At 61.8% G+C, this 18,568-nt stretch overlaps 1 protein-coding gene across 1 annotated transcript in view; it reads right to left on the bottom strand.

Annotated features, from left to right (window-relative positions):
- Positions 1 to 18,568, bottom strand: part of SLC12A5 (solute carrier family 12 member 5) — a 105,458-nt gene that overhangs the window by 41,132 nt on the left and 45,758 nt on the right. The window contains exons 3-10 of the mRNA XM_039497671.1: positions 17,068 to 17,162; positions 15,686 to 15,817; positions 12,653 to 12,799; positions 10,987 to 11,041; positions 8,273 to 8,403; positions 7,496 to 7,737; positions 7,190 to 7,401; positions 182 to 349 (exon numbers count right to left, since the gene is read on the bottom strand). Of these exons, the coding sequence (XP_039353605.1) occupies positions 182 to 349; positions 7,190 to 7,401; positions 7,496 to 7,737; positions 8,273 to 8,403; positions 10,987 to 11,041; positions 12,653 to 12,799; positions 15,686 to 15,817; positions 17,068 to 17,162 (1,182 nt within the window). The remainder of the gene's footprint in view (positions 1 to 181; positions 350 to 7,189; positions 7,402 to 7,495; positions 7,738 to 8,272; positions 8,404 to 10,986; positions 11,042 to 12,652; positions 12,800 to 15,685; positions 15,818 to 17,067; positions 17,163 to 18,568) is intronic.

The following is an 18,568-nucleotide window of genomic DNA, read 5'->3' as shown; positions in this document are numbered from 1 at the left end:
GGCGTGCACATGGCACACCCACACGTGTGCTGGCCCAGCACTCACAGATGCACGCACACAGAGGCGTGCACACCCACACGTGTGCTGGCCCAGCACTCACAGATGCATGCACACAGAGGCGTGCACACCCACACGTGCATTCGGGCGCACGGCCCTGGCACCCAGCGGCTGCAGCTCCTACCTGTGACGGACGGGAAGTAGATGCCCACCAGCAGGGTGAAGTATGAGGTCATGTCGCTGAAGACGTAGGGCTGGTCCATGTCGACAATGGGGTCCGTGATGGCCACCGAGGGCATTCCCTGCTTCTCCACAATCACCCCCTTGGTCAGGTACGTGCTCCAGAGATTCTCTGCAAGGAGAGCCGGGGAGGGCTGGGTGTTCACACGGGAGAGGCCGCTGCTCCAAGGGCGCTCTGCCATGCCAGTTCCTGCTGCAGACTCAGTGAGGCATCCCCACACACCCATCACACAACCCAGGAGACTCCCCCATCCCTGCGCTCAGGAACGCAGGCAGTGTCACACAGACTCAGCCCTGACGGCCATCAGACATGTCAGAGGGGCGTCTGGGAACCCTGCAGTAGGCCCCCCATGACGGTCTCAGCCTGACCCCTGAGGATGTGCCTACAATGCGGCTGGGAGCGAACTCCCAGCCCGGGGCCAGATCAACCTCAGCCTGCACCAGTCCACACAAGAGGTCCACTTCCTGGACACTACAGTGCTAATAAGCGATGGTCACATAAACACCACCCTATACCAGAAACCTACTGACCACTCTACTTACCTACATGCCTCCAGCTTCCATCCAGGACACACCACACGATCCATTGTCTACAGCCAAGCTCTAAGATACAACTGCATTTGCTCCAACCCCTCAGATAGAGACAAACACCTACTACAGCACAGGCCCAACAAAGAAAGTAACAGAACCCCACTAGCCGTCACCTTCAGCCCCCAACTAAAACCTCTCCAGCGCATCATCAAGGATCTACAACCTATCCTGAAGGACGATCCCTCACTCTCACAGACCTTGGGAGACAGGCCAGTCCTCACTTACAGACAGCCCCCCAACCTGAAGCACATACTCACCAGCAACCACACACCGCACAACAAAAACACCAACCCAGGAACCAAACCCTGCTACAAACCCCAGTGCCATCTCTAAAAAAAGAACAGGAGTACTTGTGGCACCTTAGCGCAGTGCCAACTCTGTCCACATAGCTATTCAAGGGACACCATCCTAGGACCTAACCACATCAGCCACACCATCCGGGGCTCATTCACCTGCACATCTACCAATGTGATATATGCCATCATGTGCCAGCAATGCCCCCTGCCATGTGCATTGGCCAAACCGGACAGTCTCTACGCAAAAGAAATGGACACAAATCTGACATCAGGAATCATAACATTAAAAAATCAGTAGGAGAACACTTCAACCTCCCTGGTCACTCGATAACAGACCTAAAAGTGGCAATTCTTCAACAAAAAAACTTCAAAAATAGACTTAAACGAGAAACTGCAGAACTGGAATTAATTTGCAAACTGGACACCATCAGATTAGGCCTGAATAAAGACTGGGAGTGGTTGGGTCATTACAAAACCTAAACTTAATTTCCCCAATACTAATTTCTCCCTACTGTTACTCACACCTTCTTGTCAACTGTCTGTAGTGGGCCACTCTCTTACCACTTCAAAAGTTATTTTTCCTCCTTTCGTATCCTGCTGTTAACTGATTTATCTTGTTAGACTGACCTCATGCTTGGTAAAGCAACCCCCATCCTTTCATGTATTTATACCTGCTCCTGTATTTTTCACTCCATTCATCTTTTGAAGTGGGTTCTAGCCCACGAAAGCGTATGCCCAAATAAATGTGTTAGTCTCTAAGGTGCCACAAGGACTTTGCATTGTTTTTATAAATGGTGCAGACGTTACGGCCGAACTAGGACCCAGGGAGCAGGTGGCCTTGGGCCCACCTGCTTAGCCTGAGTTGCCACATGGCTACTGTTAGCACACTACTGCAAGCCCTGCTAGCACAAGTCTGTCTACCCAGCTGGGAGACTCGCTCCCCACTGCCGTGTGGACACACCCTCATAGTCAAAGGTCAGTTAACCTGTGAACTGCTTTGTCAGCATTAATTGTGATCACTCTGGACATTCATGATCTCCATATACACATCCAGTCCCTTTGGGATCGCTGGGACCTCCTGTGGCAGTGAGTTCCACAGGCTAATTACACAATGCGTGAATAAGAGTTTCCTTTATCAGTTCTGAATTTCCCACCTGTCGGTTTCACTGGCTGTTCCCCGGTGCCTGTGCTGTGGCTCAGTTTTTCCAGCCTTGCTCGTTCTCATCACCCTTCCCTGACCCCCCAGCTGCGTGCAACGGGGGCCCAGCGCTGCCCACAGGATCTGCACCATAGATTGATGCAAAGGTGCTGGAACATTCCCCGTGTTATTCTCCAGCTCTTCTGCCTGCAGCTGCGCATTGAGCACAGGTCTCCATTGCTGTCTGCAGTGGCACCCAGCTCCCGTCCCTGGCAGGTAATCTAGACCCCTGGGAGGAGTTCAAATTCGACCCTCCACCACGCGTTACTGACCCATCCTCCCTGCACCCAGCACCTCCTGCCTGGGGGAGCACCCCCAATGGCACCCTGGGGACACCTCCCCCTTGGGACTCCTCTCTTAGCAGGCCTGTTCAGCACAGCCCTGGCAATTCAGGGTACCCGGAGCCTGACACAAGGAGGCTTTGCCACCCCCTCCCTGGCTGCTGCTGGGGTCTCATCGCTCTGACAAGGGACCCAGGACAGGGCCACCAGCCGAGATCAGCAGCTCCAGCCCGTCACCACACACACAGCTGATGGGGGGGACCAGGACCGGGCCCTGATGGAGGCATCGGGGTCCCCGCACAGGACAGCAGCCACTGGCAGTGGATCCCAAAGCCAAGAGGCTGGGGCTGAGCCCTGGAACACAGGGAGACGCTCCACACTCAGCTCAGGGCCATGTGCTGCCACTCTAGAAGGACCGAGCATGCAGTGGGTCAGCACCATGGTGCCCCTGAGCCACCTCAGCCAGGGGAGAAGACCCCGCACAGCCCACGCGCTGGCCCTTTGGAAGCTGCTGCAGGGGCTGGCTGGGCATCCCCCTACTGGATTCCCTACGGAGGGGCCAGGGAGGGATCCCAAATCCAGACTCCAGGAAAGGCTGATCCAGCCCTAGCCCCACTGGGGGTTCTCTCAGCCCCTCCTCCTGGTCGCTTGCCCTCCCTCACCCACTGACTCTGCTCCTTGTTCCAGGTCGCCACCCTTCATTGCTGGGAGGAGACTGCCAGCCCCACCGAGCCGTCTTCCTTCGACACCCCCCACTGCGTCAGCCCCAACCAGGGCTGCCCTAGGGGCAAGCCAGCCCAGCTCCCTGAACCTTGTCTCAGGATCCGGGACCTACTCTGCTGCCTGCCCTGCCGAGTCCCCAGCCCTGGCAGCCCCGCCACACCTCCTCCCAGGGGCGGCTCTAGCAATTTGGCCGCCCCAAGCACGGCGGCACGCCGCAGGGGGCGCTCTGGCGGTCGCCAGTCCCGTGGCTCCGGTGGACCTCCTGCAGACGTGCCTGCGGAGGGTCCGCTGGTCCCGCGGCTCCGGTGGAGCATCCGCAGGCACGCCTGCGGGAGGTCCACCGGAGCCGCCTGCCACCCTCCCGGCAACAGGCAGAGCGCCCCCCGCGGCATGCTGCCCCAAGCACGCGCTTGGCGCGCTGGGGTCTGGAGCCGGCCCTGCCTCCTCCCTCCTGCAGCCAGCAGCCCCAGCACTGACTGTCCAGCTCCAGCCTGTCGCAGAGCTGGGCCACTGGCTGTAGGCTCCCAGACTCCCCCGGACTGGCCAGCCTTTGCCATCCGCTGCCCACTCCCCGAAACACCCCACCGTGCAGGAATCTGGGCGTGCTGCCCACTCGTGACCCTTCTGTCCCTGCCCCAGTAATCTGAGCTGCGGACACTTCTCAAGTGTTTCCTGAACATCTAGTAAACGACGTCCATTGAATGCCCCTTATCTGCCATGGCAGCAATCGCCTGAGAGCGCCAAGCAGGTTAGTCACGCCCGGCCTCCCATGCCTGAATCCCTGCGGAGAGTCTGCAGCTCCTAGGACAGAGCCTGGTGCCCGAGCTCCCGGGGCTCCGCTCTGCCCACCCACGCCTGCCGCTCCCACCCAGCAGTCACCAGCCCAGCGCAGAGTCACTTCGAATGATACTTCCCAGGACACACAGCCAAGAAGTGCCGTGAAACGTGCAGCCTGGCCTAACCCCGGCACAAACAGCAGCACAGTGACTGAGCTGAAATAAACCACCGAGCTGGGATCTGTGTCAAACGTGCAGGGCCGGCCCCAGGCACCAGCCCAGCAAGCAGGTGCCTGGGGCGGCCAAGGGGAAGGGGCGGCACGTCGGGCTCTTCGGCGGCAATTCGGCGGCGGGTCCCTCGGTCCCTCTCGGAGGGAAGAACCTGCCGCTGAATTGCCGCTGAAGCAGAAAGTGGTGCGGTGGAGCTGCTGCCGAAGTACCGCCAATCGCGGCTTTTTTCGTCCGTCCCCCTGGCCGCTTGGGGTGGCAAAAAGCCTGGAGCCGGCTCTGCAAACGTGCAACAAGGCCCAGGGAAGAGCGAGGTTAGAAGCTGTGCCGAAGTGGGGGGGGGGTTCTTGGGGTTTCTGTGTTTTCCAGTGGGCTGCATGCAGAGGGAGGGGGACTCAGTGTCCCCGGGTGTTACTGGTTTAACGAGGTGAGGGGAGAGGGAGTTTGTTGTTACAGAGGTCGGGAGAGGGAACTTGGGACCCCAGCAGAGGGCCGGGAGGATGGAGCCCCCAGCGACTGGTGACCTGGTGACCCGGAGACCCAGTTCAGACGAAGAGAGGACCCCGGTGACCTGACCAGCCGGTTCCGGCCAGAGGGGGGCTGAGAGGAGAGGAGACCCAGGCCTTCCTGTTTACGACCCTGTTTCCCTGGAGAGAAGTCAATGGACAGAGGCAGGGCTTGGGGCCGGGGGTATGGGAGGCCCAGCTGGGAAGCAGGGGGGCTCTGGGCTGGCGAGGGGGAGCAGGCAGAGCCCACCTGGCTGCAGGGGAGACTGGGATGTGATGGGCTGAGGGAGGCCAGGCCTGAGGCCCTGAGAGTTTCCTGTGCTGTGTTCAACTCTCAATAAACCCTCCTCTGTTACGCTGGCTGAGAGTCGTTCTGGTCTAGAGAGCAGGGTTGCGTCAGCCCCTTCGGGAGTGAGGAGGCCTGGGGGGTCCAGAGCGCATGGACTCCCTGAGGGGGCCCACGGCAGAGGCAGACGTGCTAAGGCTCAGAGAGGTGCGGCTCCAGGAGGTGGAGGGGCCTGACCCCGAGAGAGAGTGGGCCCCCGAGAAGGGCTGTCGCACTGGAAGGGGCACCCCCCACGGACCGCACGGGGCCACGAGTGGGCACGATCTGTGAGTCCGTGACAGATGCCATGCACGGGAGAGCGACAGCTGCATGGGCAGTACCAGGCTTGTGACCAGCTCCCGAGCCTGAGCGCTGCTTCTGGACTGACATCCGGCTGGGCTGGTCTCCCAGTGACCAGGCCAAGGAACCCCCCAGAGCTGAGCCCAGAAGGGTCTGCAGCAAGAGGGGCGACTCTCCTGCTGACTGTCAGGACTGTACCCAAACTGGGGGAGAGAGTGAGTCACAATCCCAAGCGCTTTACAGGTGACCTGCAAAGGGAGCCCCATGCTGGGCCCCTTCCATCTCCCGGGGACAGAGGGAGAAGCCTGAAGGGCACCTCCCCAGCGTCACTGGAAGCTGGGGGGCTGCAGGGGAAGGCTGGCTCGTTCAGCACGGGGCTGTAAGGAAAATGCAGCACTCCCCTGAGAACCAAGCAGCAGCTGCCTTCCACCAAAACCAGACTCCAATCCCAGGCAAAACACAAGCGCCATGTTTTCAATGCAGCCAACAGCACCAGCCCAGCACCCTGCCCCTTGGCACCTCACGGGCACCGCGGAGATTGCCAGGCTGCTGCAAGGGACAGATCTGCCAGAGGCTTTGCTACAAGTAGCAGATCCGCACTGAGCAGGCTCAGAAGTGATTGTTCAAAGACTCCTGTCGTTATTATTGTCCAGCTGCTTTGCCCCAGCCATGCTGCCGGGAGCGGGAGGACGGCTGCTGTGCAGGCTGATGGCGGGAACAAAATCCTCCAGCCTTTCACAATTCTGACATGGCTGCAGGGATTTTCCTCGGACTCTGGTGCCCAAATGGGGTAAGTCTCAATGTAACTCCTGAAAGCCAGGAGCACGGGAAAGCAGCGAGCATCTGGAACCAGGCCGCAATGCCACAACCTCCTCTAGTGCCAGCACCCACCACGGTGACCCAGGAAAAGCAGATTGTAAACGGCTCCTGCCACAAACTTCACCAGACCTTCCTCTGTCTCTGGCCCCATTCCAGAGCCCTGGGTACAGAACAGCGGCTGCTCGCTAATCTACATATTAAAGCAGCAGATAAGTAACACCAAGGGGGCGATTACTTCGCTCTAAACCTCAGATCGATATCAGGCTTCCCTGGGTCCAAGAGGAAACAAAGCGCCAATTCATTCAGCTCCATCCCTGGGAAGGCTGCGGGAAGCCGGTGCACTGTGGCTGGCTCGAAGGGCGAGCCCCAGAGGCACTGAATCTTGGTTCGCCCCATGGCTATGGGAGATGCACCTTCCCTTGATAGCTACAGCCCAGACAAGGTTCTTCCTCACCAGTGACAACATCTCCACTGAGGATGGGCAGGAAGAGACACAGCGGTGAGCAGCCCTGCATGTCAGCATGCCCTGCTTCGGGGGGGCAGGCCCTGCTGCCGCACAGAGCCACCCTTCCAGCCCCACGGCTCCAAGGCAATTGGAGGGTGGGAGCTGAGCTTTCCTCACCTTTCAGCTGCTGGCAGGGCTGGTTTCTAACATGCACAAACTTCTCAGGATCTCCAGCACCTCTCCCGACCCATACACAGCTCTGCTGGTGCCCCTCAGGCCTGACTCAGCCCTCGGCTGCTCCAGTTCTGGGCTTTTCTTTCCCAGAGGCTGGGCCGGGCTCTGGGGCGACCAAGCAATAGGTCACTCGGGAGCCAGAGCGGGGCCTGAACCAGCGCTAAGCCCAGGTCTGCCCTGGTGTGTGCCAGGCTCTGCCCACTCTCCCTCCCTCGCGCGGCTGCTCATACCTTGGATGAGCCCACTGGCAGCGCCCGGGATGCCCTGGATCTCGGTCACGTTGTTCCTCAGGAAGTACTCGTCACAGGTGGCGTTGAGGAATTTGGAGGTGCAGAACAGCTCCCACAGCTTGGAGCCCACTGTCTCGTTCCCTTCCAGCACCAGCTTGGCACAGATGTCGAAGCCGTGGCGCGACAGCGTCCTGTTCCCCAGCAAACAGATCCTGCGGGAGAGGACAGAAGCAGGGAATGGACCAGAGCCATCCCCTGCCCTGCGGCAGCCCGGGGCAGGCAGGAGGGTGCTGCGCTGCTACTCACGGGAAGCTGGGGGGGTCGATGGCAGACTTGATGACCCCGGCGTAGATGGCCAGGATGGAGAGGATGACGCAGCCCAGGAAAAGCAAGGCAAACTTGTTGACGTACTTGACCCCGACGAACACCACCGTGGCCATGCAGGTGAGCACGCAGGTGCCGTAGACACGCATGTTGTTGAGCATGGCCGCGGCTTCCTCTCTGGCATCCTCTCCCTTGAAAATGGCCATGGCGGGGAAGATATAGGCCTGGGAGAGAGTCACAGCCAGCATCAGCGCCTGGCCCAGCGCAGCCCCCACCCCCCAGCTCCACTGCCCACTTCTCCCCATTGATCAGGGTGATGACAGCCAAGCCCCAGGACCGTCAGGATCGGGGCCCCGGTGTGCCAGGCTCAGCACCACAAACCTCACAAGGCCCAAAATCATGAGATTTTAAAAAATTGCGTTGTGTTTTGTGGTTCCGCCCCCCACCCCATCCCCAGTGTGTGGGGGTCTGTGAGACAAGCCGTGCTGCCCACGCCCCACACTCATCGGCTTTGGGGATTTAGGGACCTCTCGCCCCATCTGCCTGTCCCCACCAGCCTCTCCTCTGCTCCTCTGGGGCTCTGCCCAGTGGGGTCCCCATCCAAGCCGGGTGCTGGGGGGGACAGAAGCGCATCCTGCCCCCATTGCTGAGAGCACCTGGCTGGAGTGCTGGGCCAGAAGGTTGCTGGGTTACGGACCCCCGGGACCTGCAGGAACAGCCTCCCCCAGCGCCCGCTCAGAGGGGCCCAGCCACACTCACCAGAAGGATCTCGATGGTGCCCAGGATGTACATGGCTCCCGCGAAGGTGGTGCCCAGGTAGAAGCACAACCCCACGGCCCCTCCGAACTCGGGCCCCAGAGAGCGCGAGATCATGTAGTAGGAGCCACCCGCTGGTAAAGAGAAGAACAAAGGGGGTTGGGCCCCACTGCAGGAGCCTGGCACGCGCCTCCTGTGCCAGGAACAGCTCCCTTTCTGCTGGGCTGTGCGAGGGCACCAGGGCTCCTTCGACCTGAGCAGCGCCAAGTCCCAGCTCCAGCTCTCCTTCCTCCCGCCGGGGGACCATGGTGGGTCCAGCTCTTGCCAGGCAGGAGAGGGCGAGGGGCAGGGTGAGGACAGGGCCTGAGCAGGGGGCGGGGGGTTGGGGCTGGCTCCCATCCCAGCAAGGGGAGGGAAACGGTCCCCCCCTGCCAGACCCTCGCACCTTGAGTGCAGTGGGGGCAGCTGCCAGGCTGGGCTCTGCCCACCTGTGCGGAGCTGGCAGGCAGCAGATCGCCTGCAATCCCACAGCCGCAGGCGGCAGCGGCTGGGCCATGGACGTGCTCAGTCAGCTGAGGCAGGCTCTGGGTCCCTGGGGAGCCTGGCTGACGGGCCTGCTGCAGCGGGTGAGAAATCCGGTAATGGCACCGCTGGACACAGAGCTGTCAGAGCTCAGCCAGAGCCAGGCCACCCAGCCCGGCCCCGTGGGCACAGGCCCCAGCTGCTCTAGCAGCACCAGGCACCAGGTGCAGTCCTGGGACACAGGGTAACCCCAGCCCCAACCTGTGACGAAGTGGGACTGGTTTTAATGTTCCCTCTGAATAGTGTGGGGGGGCCTCAGCTCTGGCCGACCCTCTGTCGCCTGGCAACTAATGGCCAGGCCCTTCCCCCTGCAAGGGGATGCTGAAGGTGTTGGAGACAGAGAGCTCAGGTGACCTCCTGGCCCCGGAAAGAGACGCAGCCCAGAGAGGAGGGGCTGGAGGGGTTGGTAGTTTTGGAAGCTGGCTGGGAAATGGAGGGGAGCCCAGAGGGGGCTCGGGCCTCCCAGCGGGGCAGTGGCCTCCCTGGGGCCCCAAATGAACCTAACTAAGGTGGGTCTTGTTGTCTGTACTGGCAAGACCTGTTTTGGACTGTTCCTGTCATCTACATAAACCTCTGTGTTACTGGCCGGCTGAGAGTCACGTCTGACTGCGAAGTGGGGGGGCAGGACCCTGTGCCCCCCCCAGGACCCCGCCTGGGCGGACTCGCTGTGGGAAGCGCACGGAGGGGCACATGCTGAATGCTACGTGGGAGCTTCCTGCCCTGCAGACAGTCTGCTCCCAGGGAGAGGAGACTCCCCAGAGTCCTGACTGGCTTTGTGGGGAGCAGTTCCAGAGCATCGCCCGGGGACTCTGTGACACAACCCCAACCCTCTCACGGGGGGAGGGGCAGAGACCTGCTCCCAGCATCATCCAGAGCCAATTCCCCTGCCCCGCTCAGCGCGCCCCGTGGCTGGGGAGCAGAGAGCACCCCGGGAACACCATGTGCCAGTCTCAGCCCACTGCTCCCCTTTGGCCCCATGCCCCGACTCCCAGCCACCCTCCCTGGGGTCTCAGCCCACTGCTCCCCTACAGCTCCATGCCCTGACCCCCAGCCACCCTCCCTGGTGTCTCAGCCCACTGCTCCCCTACAGCTCCATGCCCTGACCCCCAGCCACCCTCCCTGGGGTCTCAGCCCACTGCTCCCCTACAGCTCCATGCCCCGACCCCCAGCCACCCTCCCTGGGGTCTCAGCCCACTGCTCCCCTTTGGCCCCATGCCCTGACCCCCAGCCACCCTCCCTGGGGTCTCAGCCCACTGCTCCCCTACAGCTCCATGCCCCGACCCCCAGCCACCCTCCCTGGGGTCTCAGCCCACTGCTCCCCGTACAGCCCCATGCCCCATCCCACAGCCCCATGCCCCAACTCCCAGCCACCCTCCCTGGGGTCTCCACAATCTCCCCACCAGTCTTTGCAGGCAGTTACCATATGGCAGATTCAGCTCATTAGTCTTTTCTCCTCACTGAGCCACCTCCCGTTTTCTTGCTGTTCTCTGGACCCTCTGATGTGTCGCTATGTTCCTGGCAGCAAAGTGCCCATCCCCAGTGGCCGGATCCTCTCTTCCCTGCCCATTTACATCCATGCCAAGCCAGTGTGAATGTGGCTGCCCAAGGCTGTGCAGCTCCCCAGGGGACATTTCATAAACTCCAGCTTCAGGAGAAGTGGGGGTACATGCAGCCCTGGAGCGACACCCTAGTTTATCTCCAGGGCAGCGGAGGGCGAGCTTCCCCCACAGCGGCCATGCCCTGCCTGGGGCTCACCATGATGTGGGGCAGCTAAAACTGCCACTTGAGAAGTGGTAGATTAAAATGCCCATAGGTGGGCGAGCCACTGGCTGGGGGTAACTAGCCCATAGGTGGGCGAGCCACTGGCTGGGGGTAACTAGCCCATAGGTGGGCGAGCCACTGGCTGGGGACCCTCTGTCACGGGTTAGACAAGCCCAGAATTCAGCACGTGGGCACCAGAGATTCAGGGTCTAGGGCCGCTCTGCCTGGTGCGGCCCTGCCCAGCCATGCAGGGTCGTAGCTGTGGAGTGGGGGGTTGGGGGGCAGGCTGCTAAAGGCAGGCAGCGCCTGGTGATGCAGTCAGGGCAATGATGTGCAGTGGGGAGAGAAGCAGCCAGGCCCAGCCCTTGCCCTACCTGGCACGACGCCGTTCGTAGCGATGGCACTCATGGAAATGGCCGTCAGCATTGTCTGCAGAGAGGAAAACCACAGTGTTAGAGGCACCTCGGAGCCAGGCTGCCTCCTGTGCCCCCGGGAATAATGCAACACCTGGGAGGGGAGCAGGAATTACTGACCTGGGGGAGTGTCACTAGTGAGGGGGGCCAGGAATCGGGAAGGTGTTTGCCTGGATGAGTGACACCAGTCTGACAATTTGTCGTGGGGCAGGGGATGAGCAAAGGTTTTCGGACTGGAAGTTGAGTTCAGCCCCGGGGTTATTCTCCAGGCGCTCCCAGCATGCCAGTCCCTGCCCAGTGTGCTCTGGGTGAGCTAAAGCTTCAGAAGTGACCCCCCAGGAAGGAGCTGGGATCCTTTAGAGAGAGGCTCGCAGATTGCAGAGCGTTGGAGGGCTGCCCAGGACTGCTCTCCTCACTAAGGTCTGGTCTGCACGTCAGACCTATGTTGGGGTCACTACATAGCTCGGGGTGTGAAAAATCCCCAGCCCTGAGTGACGCAGTTACACGGACCTAGCCCCCGGTGGCAGGGCCGGCTCCAGGCACCAGTGCAGGAAGCAGGTGCCTGGGGTGGCCAAGAGGAAGGGGCGGCACGTCGGGCTCTTTGGCAGCAATTCGGCGATGGGTCCCTCGGGAAGGACCTGCCACCGAAATGCCGCCGAAGAATGAAGCGGCAGCGGTAGAGCTGCTGCCGATCGCGGCATTTTTTTTTTTTGCCGCTTGGGGTGGCAAAAACGCTGGAGCCAGCCCGGCCCGGTGTAGACAGTGCCGGGTCCACCGACATAGCTACCGCCTCTCCGGGACATGGATTAACGATGCCACTGGGACAGCTCTCTCCCATCGGCTCCATTTTCAAAGTGTAGACGTGCCCTCAGCATGTGACCTGGCTTTTCTTGCTCCTGAATGGCTGCCGTGGCTATTGGTAGCAGAGGGCCGATGGGAGGGCAGGTCGCCCTGCAGCGTGGCCCGCACCAGGAAAGAGGGTTTTAACATGAGGCTTTCCTGGTCTCTGGCGACCCTGCTGCATGGGGGCGCACCATCTTGGAGGCAGGGCCCCATCTCCACCCTGCTGTAACACGGCCTGAACTGCCCACAGCAGAGCAGTCTAATTTCTCTGCACAGGGCGGGGGCCGGCCCATGAGAAGGGGGTGCTGGAATAGCCGATTCTGATCCCAGGAAATGCAGTCCCCAAGAAGTAGCCGCTCCCCTCCGGGGGGCAGCACACTCCCGCCTGTCTCCAGCTTCTGGCTTGTAAAGGCTGGTTTCCCAGCGAGGCGATGGGCTTGGGTTGATCAGCTGTGTCGGCATTCAGTGCTCCCATCTTGTGCCCTAGTAACAGGGCTGGCTGGCTCCAGTCCTCCGGGATGCTCTCTCTTTAGCTGCAGCCTCCCTCCAGCCAGACCTGGAGTGGGGCTGCTTCCTGACTCCTAGCCATGTTCATGCAAACAGGGGAGGTGAATTATTCCTCCCTGCCACTCCCAAGGAGGGAGGGAGAGACAAATGAGCTAGGCCTGTCTATTCAGTGCTGGGCTAACCCCACCTGGACGGGACACTGCTGCCGGAGCACAGCAGAGCTTACAGCCCTGGGGGGATGGCTGCACAGCAGGGCGGGGATAACGGCATCACTCACGCAGGAGCAGCACAGGATGACCATGCAGAACGACTCCATGATGCCAGCAATTCCCACCACCCAGGTGAGGCGCAGGAAGAGGATCACCCCAAAGATGTTTTGCAGGCAGGGCAGGTAAACGCCCATGAACGTGCCCATCCGTGGAGCCTACGGAGAAAAGCGCAGCGCCATTAGACACGAGGGAGGCAGCATCAGCTCCCACACAGGCCACAGGGCCTCTTGGGAAGATTTGCCTGGGAGGGTCAAGTCCCTGGAGTCCCGGTGCAGAGACAACTGGTGGGGGACGGACACGAACCAAAAGAAACGGGGGGGGGGTTCATTTGCTCCATGGCTCCCCATGGCAGCTGTGGAGAACAGTTCAGAGGGGAGGGCTCAGACAGAGCTGGCAAGGGGAGCTCCAGGGCAGCAAACCGTGGCCTCTGCAGCAGCCAGGGCAGCGCCTGCCTCCCGGCACGGGGCGTGTATGGAATAGGACAGGGAGAGCGAGTGAAAGAAGGCGAGGAGGATGCAAACACGGTTGCTGCAGAGGATCGGCTACAGCCACCCTGCTGGAGACAGGCCTCTGCCACCCCTCTCTCTGCACAACTGCGGGGCCTTTTGTTCCTTCCCTGCTCCTCTGCACAGGGCTCCGGAGATGCCAGCGGGGGTTCGGTCTCAGGGGATCAGAGCCGTTAATTTCTCTGTTGGAACAGTGCCAGCTGCAGCCCAGGCTGCCCCTCGCCGTGTGGCTGCTCACACAGGGAGCCGGCAGGAAATCACAGGGACAGGCTGGCGCAGTACACAGGGAACTTGCTCCTGGCTCTGACGCTTTGCAGCCCACGGTGCTGGTGGCTTGGGGCTGCCCGCTTAGAGCCTGGCTACTCGGAAAGCTCCATGGTGTGAGGTTATGAGTGTGATATAGTATCTCACTGACAGGTGGCAGGGCCAGAAAGAGTTAATTAACTCACAGACTGATCTGACTCATTGCAGAACTTTAGAGATCTGTAAATGAACAGAGCTTTGAAATGCAGCCGGCATTGGTAGAGGTAGAAGGGGATGTGTTTGCTCAGGTCTTGTGATATAAGCAGACAAGTCTTGTCTATTGCTAGAGCTTTGATTCAAAGATCAAAAAGGAACATTAACATTTATGACGATACTTGAGTGAAATAGTATTACTGTCTCTATGTCTCTGTGAAGGTTGTGGTAACCTGTATCTGAACTGTTTAATGGATAAATTACCCTCTGCTAATTGCCAGGATGTTTGGGAGAAGGGGAGTTAAGCCTATTGTTTCTCAGGCCAAAAGGCTGCTGGAAATGTATAAGAACCCTGGGACAGGATCCTTCTTCATCTCAGATCTGCTTTGGGTTTCAAGATGGGGAAACCTTAAGCCATAAGGATTGAGATCCCCAGTCACTGACTGGAGTCACCCTGAATATGGATATTGGATTATAATCCATGAACTATTTCTAAAAGGACTTTTGGCAACTACAAGCTCACCTTTGCTATGTGTTTGAACCTCAATAATTAAATTCAAGTCTCTATGTCTATTAATCTTTTAACCAAAACTCTCTCTCTTCTTTTTTTAATAAATTTTAGTTTAGTTAATAAGAATCGGCCATAAGCGTATATTTTGGGTAAGATCTAAGTTATAATTGGACCTGGGTGTGTGGCTGATCCTTTGGGGTTGGAAGAACCTTTTCTTTTATAGGATGAGAGAAGATGATGGAATCATCATCATAAGGAATCATCATCGTATCTGACATGTGTGTCTGGACGGAGGCCTGAGGCTGGGCACTTTAAGGGAACTGCGTTGTTTGAACTCCTAAGGAACCAGTGAGGTACCGTAGAAGCTGTTTGGGGCTGGCTTGGTAAACTAAATATTGGAAGATCCACCAGCGCTTGGGGTTTGTCTGCCCCGTTTGGTTTGCAGTTCAGCCTGATTGAGTGACCTGAGCTGGCTCCCACGGGCAGCACCGTCACACATGGATTGCAATGAACCTGGATGAATCCCAGCCCACCCGGTGGTGCAAGCCACTGGCGGGGAGGCAGGGGCCATGGGAGCTGCCTGGGGTGGCTGTGCCCGTGACAGCCCGAGGCAGCTCGTGAGCACGTCGGAAAGCCTGGTGCTTGGGGCTCTCTGGAGGAAACGATCAGACATCGGGCGCCTCAGAAGGGTCAGGTGCACCTGGGCCCATGGCAGCGCCCTGCTGAACTTGGCAGCAGCAGTGTGAGACACGTTCCACCCACCTGCTACTGCAGCAAGGGCTGGGAGATGGGGAAGGGTCCCACTCCACGGACGAAGGCCCCTGCTAGAGATGGAACCTGCCCTGAGAGCCCCAGGGAGCTGGAAGTGAGAGTGTGGGAATTAATTCCTGAATTCCCACAGCTGCAGAGAACCTCGCTCAGCCCAGAAAATGCAAACTGAAACCAGACGCCACCAGATCCAGGCAAGCGGGAGCTGCTGGGCCCCTGACCCCTTGGCAGGAAGCCTCACTCCCCGCCCAGGGACTCAGTGCAAAGCCTGTGAGTCCTGCAGGGAGAGGGCCAATCCCCCTCGCTCCCCCACTCCCTTGGCCATGTCTGTGTGAGCGTGCCATGGCCTGGCACCGACATGCAGGGGCAAGCCCCTTGGGAGAGAACCCATGGCCCAACAGCCTGTGAGAGCAGCCCCAGAGAACCCCACCCTGGCACTGCCCCAGGCCGGCAGCCCCAGAGAACCCCTCCCTGGCACTGCCCCATGCCGGCAGCCCCAGAGAAACCCACCCTGGCACTGCCCCACGCCGGCAGCCCCAGAGAATCCCACCCTGGCACTGCCCCAGGCCGGCAGCCCCAGAGAATCCCACCCTGGCACTGCCCCAGGCCGGCAGCCCCAGAGAACCCCTCCCTGGCACTGCCCCAGGCCAGCAGCCCCAGAGAACCCCACCCTGGCACCGCCCCAGGCCAGCAGCCCCAGAGAACCCCACCCAGCACCCTCCTCCGATGCTGGCAGCCCCAGAGAACCTCCCCAGACCCCCCTGCTAGCCAGTGCTGGAGCCCGGTGCTGAACCCCTCACCTGCACAGGTTTCTTTTTGGCTCCATCATTGTTCTCCGCCTCCTCGTGCTCCCGGCTGCCCTGCGGCAGGTTGGTGTAGTTCACCAGGCCGCTCAGCAGGGATGAGACCATGGGGCTGGTGTCCATCTCTTCCTGTGAGGGGCAGCGATAGGTGAGGGCGAGGTACCTGTCCTGGGCTGGCCACGCCCTCCCTCCACGCTGCCCCCCCGGCCCCTCCTGCTCGCTGCCCCCCCCGGCCCCTCCTGCTCGCTGCCCCCCCCGGCCCCTCCTGCTCGCTGTCCCCGGCTCCTCCTGCTGGCGCCCGCGGCCCTCCTGCTCGCTGCCCCCGGCCCCTCCTGCTCGCTGCCCCCAGCCCCTCCTGCTCGCTGCCCCCGGCCCTCCTGCCGGCTGCCCCCGGCCCCTCCTGCTGGCTGCCCCCTCCTGCGGCCCTCCTGCCGGCTGCCCCGGCCCCTCCTGCTCGCTGCCCCCGGCCCTCCTGCTGGCTGCCCCGGCCCTCCTGCTCGCTGGCCCCCGGCCCCTCCTGCTCGCTGGCCCCTGGCCCCTCCTGCCGGCTGCCCCCGGCCCCTCCTGCCCGCTGCCCCCGGCCCTCCTGCTCGCTGTCCCCGGCTCCTCCTGCTGGCGCCCCGCGGCCCCTCCTGCTCGCTTCCCGCGGTCCCTCCTGCTTGCTGCCCCGGCTCCTCCTGCTTGCTGCCCCCGGCCCCTCCTGCTGGCTGTCCCCGGCTCCTCCTGCTGGCGCCCTCCCGCGGTCCCTCCTGCTCGCTGCCCCCGCGGCCCCTCCTGCTGGCTGCCCCCGGCCCTCCTGCTCGCTGTCCCCAGCCCCTCCTGCTGGCTGCTGCCCTGGCCCCTCCTGCTGGCTGCCCCAACACGGTCCCTCCTGCTCGCTGCCCCCGGCCCCTCCTGCTGGCTGCCCCCGGCCCTCCTGCTCGCTGCCCCCGCGCCCTCCTGCTCGCTGTCCCCGGCCCTCCTGCTGGCGCCTCCCTGCGGTCCTCCTCCTCGCTGCCCCCGCCCCTCCTGCTGGCTGCCCCGGCCCTCCTGCTCGCTGTCCCCGGCCCTCCTGCTGGCGCCCCCTCCCGGCGGTCCCTCCTCCTCGCTGCCCCCCCTGCGGCCCCTCCTGCTGGCTGCCCCCCCGGCTCCTCCTGCTGGCTGTCCCCGGCCCTCCTGCTGGCTGCACCCGCCGGCCCCTCCTGCTGGCTGCCCCCAACCCCTCCTGCTCGTGCCCCCGGCCCCTCCTGCTCGCTGCCCCCAGCCCCTCCTGCTGGCTCCCCCGGCCCTCCTGCTTGCTGCCCCCGCGCCCCTCCTGCTTGCTGCCCCCAGCCCCTCCTGCTCGCTGCCCCCGGCCCCTCCTGCTTGCTGCCCCCGCGGCCCCCTGCTGGCTGCCCTACCTCGAAGAGGGCCATGTTCTTCCCGTCGTACTCCTTGCCCTTCTCCAGGTCTGTGCTGTTGATGAAGGGGCTGCTCTCCTTGGGGTTCCCATCACCTGCAGCGACACAGAGAGATCAGGGCTTGAGCCAGCCCCCCCTGCCCCCCAGCCAGCAGCCCCCCCCATGCCGGCTCCCCGGCTCACCCACCCTGCTGGCACTGCTCCCGCTCAGCATCGGCTGCACCAAACTCCAGCCACCCCAGCCACCCCATGGGAGCAGGGCCCCACCCCCAGCATGGAGCCATCGGGGACCCACAGCCCTGATGCCCAGGACAGCGCTGGGGTTCTCGGGGGCACGTGAGTGAGAGGCCAAATCTTCTTCCGAATGCACCATCCAGAGCTGGCTCAGAGCCCGCTGCCCCAGGCCATCAGCGCCCAGGGAGGGGTGCACGGGCACTGCTGGGACTGGGGGGAGTGACCACTCCTGACACCCAGCCATGCCTCGACTGCAGGGATCAGAGCTAGGGAAAGCAGCCAGCGTCCCTGGCTGGCCTGGCCTTCTCCACCAGAGTCCCCTGCCTAGACACTACTGGGATTTATAGCCTGCAGCCCTCCTGCTCCTGCGGGAGCCTGAGCCCCCCAACACCACTGCTTAAAGTCACTGGGCAGCAGCCAGGGAGGGAGACCTGCTGGGTACTAGCCTCAGAGCAGCAGGCTCTGTGCCCTGAGCCCCAGCACAGGGAGTCACACCCCCAGCCCCCGTGCAAGGGGATCCACGCCCCAGCGCTAGCACTGGGATTCCCAGCCCCCGTGCAAGGGGATCCACGCCCCAGTGCTAGCACTGGGATTCCCAGCCCCCGTGCAAGGGGATCCACGCCCCAGTGCTAGCACTGGGATTCCCAGCCCCCGTGCAAGGGGATCCACGCCCCAGTGCTAGCACTGGGATTCCCAGCCCCCGTGCAAGGGGATCCACGCCCCAGTGCTAGTACTGGGATTCTCAACCCCCGTGCAAGGGGATCCATGCCCCAGTGCTAGTACTGGGATTCCCAGCCCCCGTGCAAGAGGATCCACGCCCTGGCACTAGCACTGGGATTCCCAGCCCCCGTGCAAGAGGATCCACGCCCTGGCACTAGCACTGGGATTCCCAGCCCCCGTGCAAGGGGATCCACGCCCTGGCACTAGCACTGGGATTCCCAGCCCCCGTGCAAGGGGATCCACGCCTTGGCAATAGCACTGGGATTATCACCGCTGTGCAAGGGAATTTCCAGCCCCCTGGTGTACAGTCCCTAATGTACTTAAGGCACCTCTGCCTGTTTGCTTTGTGAGTGCTGAGAAAAGAGGGAAAATCCTGGCTGCAGTGCACAGGTCAGTGAGTAAGAGGGCACGAGGCAGCCCTGCCTGGCACCTGGGGCAGGGGGAGGTCATACGGAGCAGGGCTGGTCTGCCAGCAGAGTGGGCTAACGACGCGCAGCCTTAGCCCGGCCCCCGCTGTGTCCCCCCACATGCACCAGGGTCACTCGGTT

The sequence above is a fragment of the Mauremys reevesii genome, linkage group 13, assembly GCF_016161935.1.
Source record: "Mauremys reevesii isolate NIE-2019 linkage group 13, ASM1616193v1, whole genome shotgun sequence".
NCBI classification, from domain to species: domain Eukaryota; kingdom Metazoa; phylum Chordata; order Testudines; family Geoemydidae; genus Mauremys; species Mauremys reevesii.
This window is presented reverse-complemented; position numbering and strand designations above follow the sequence as displayed.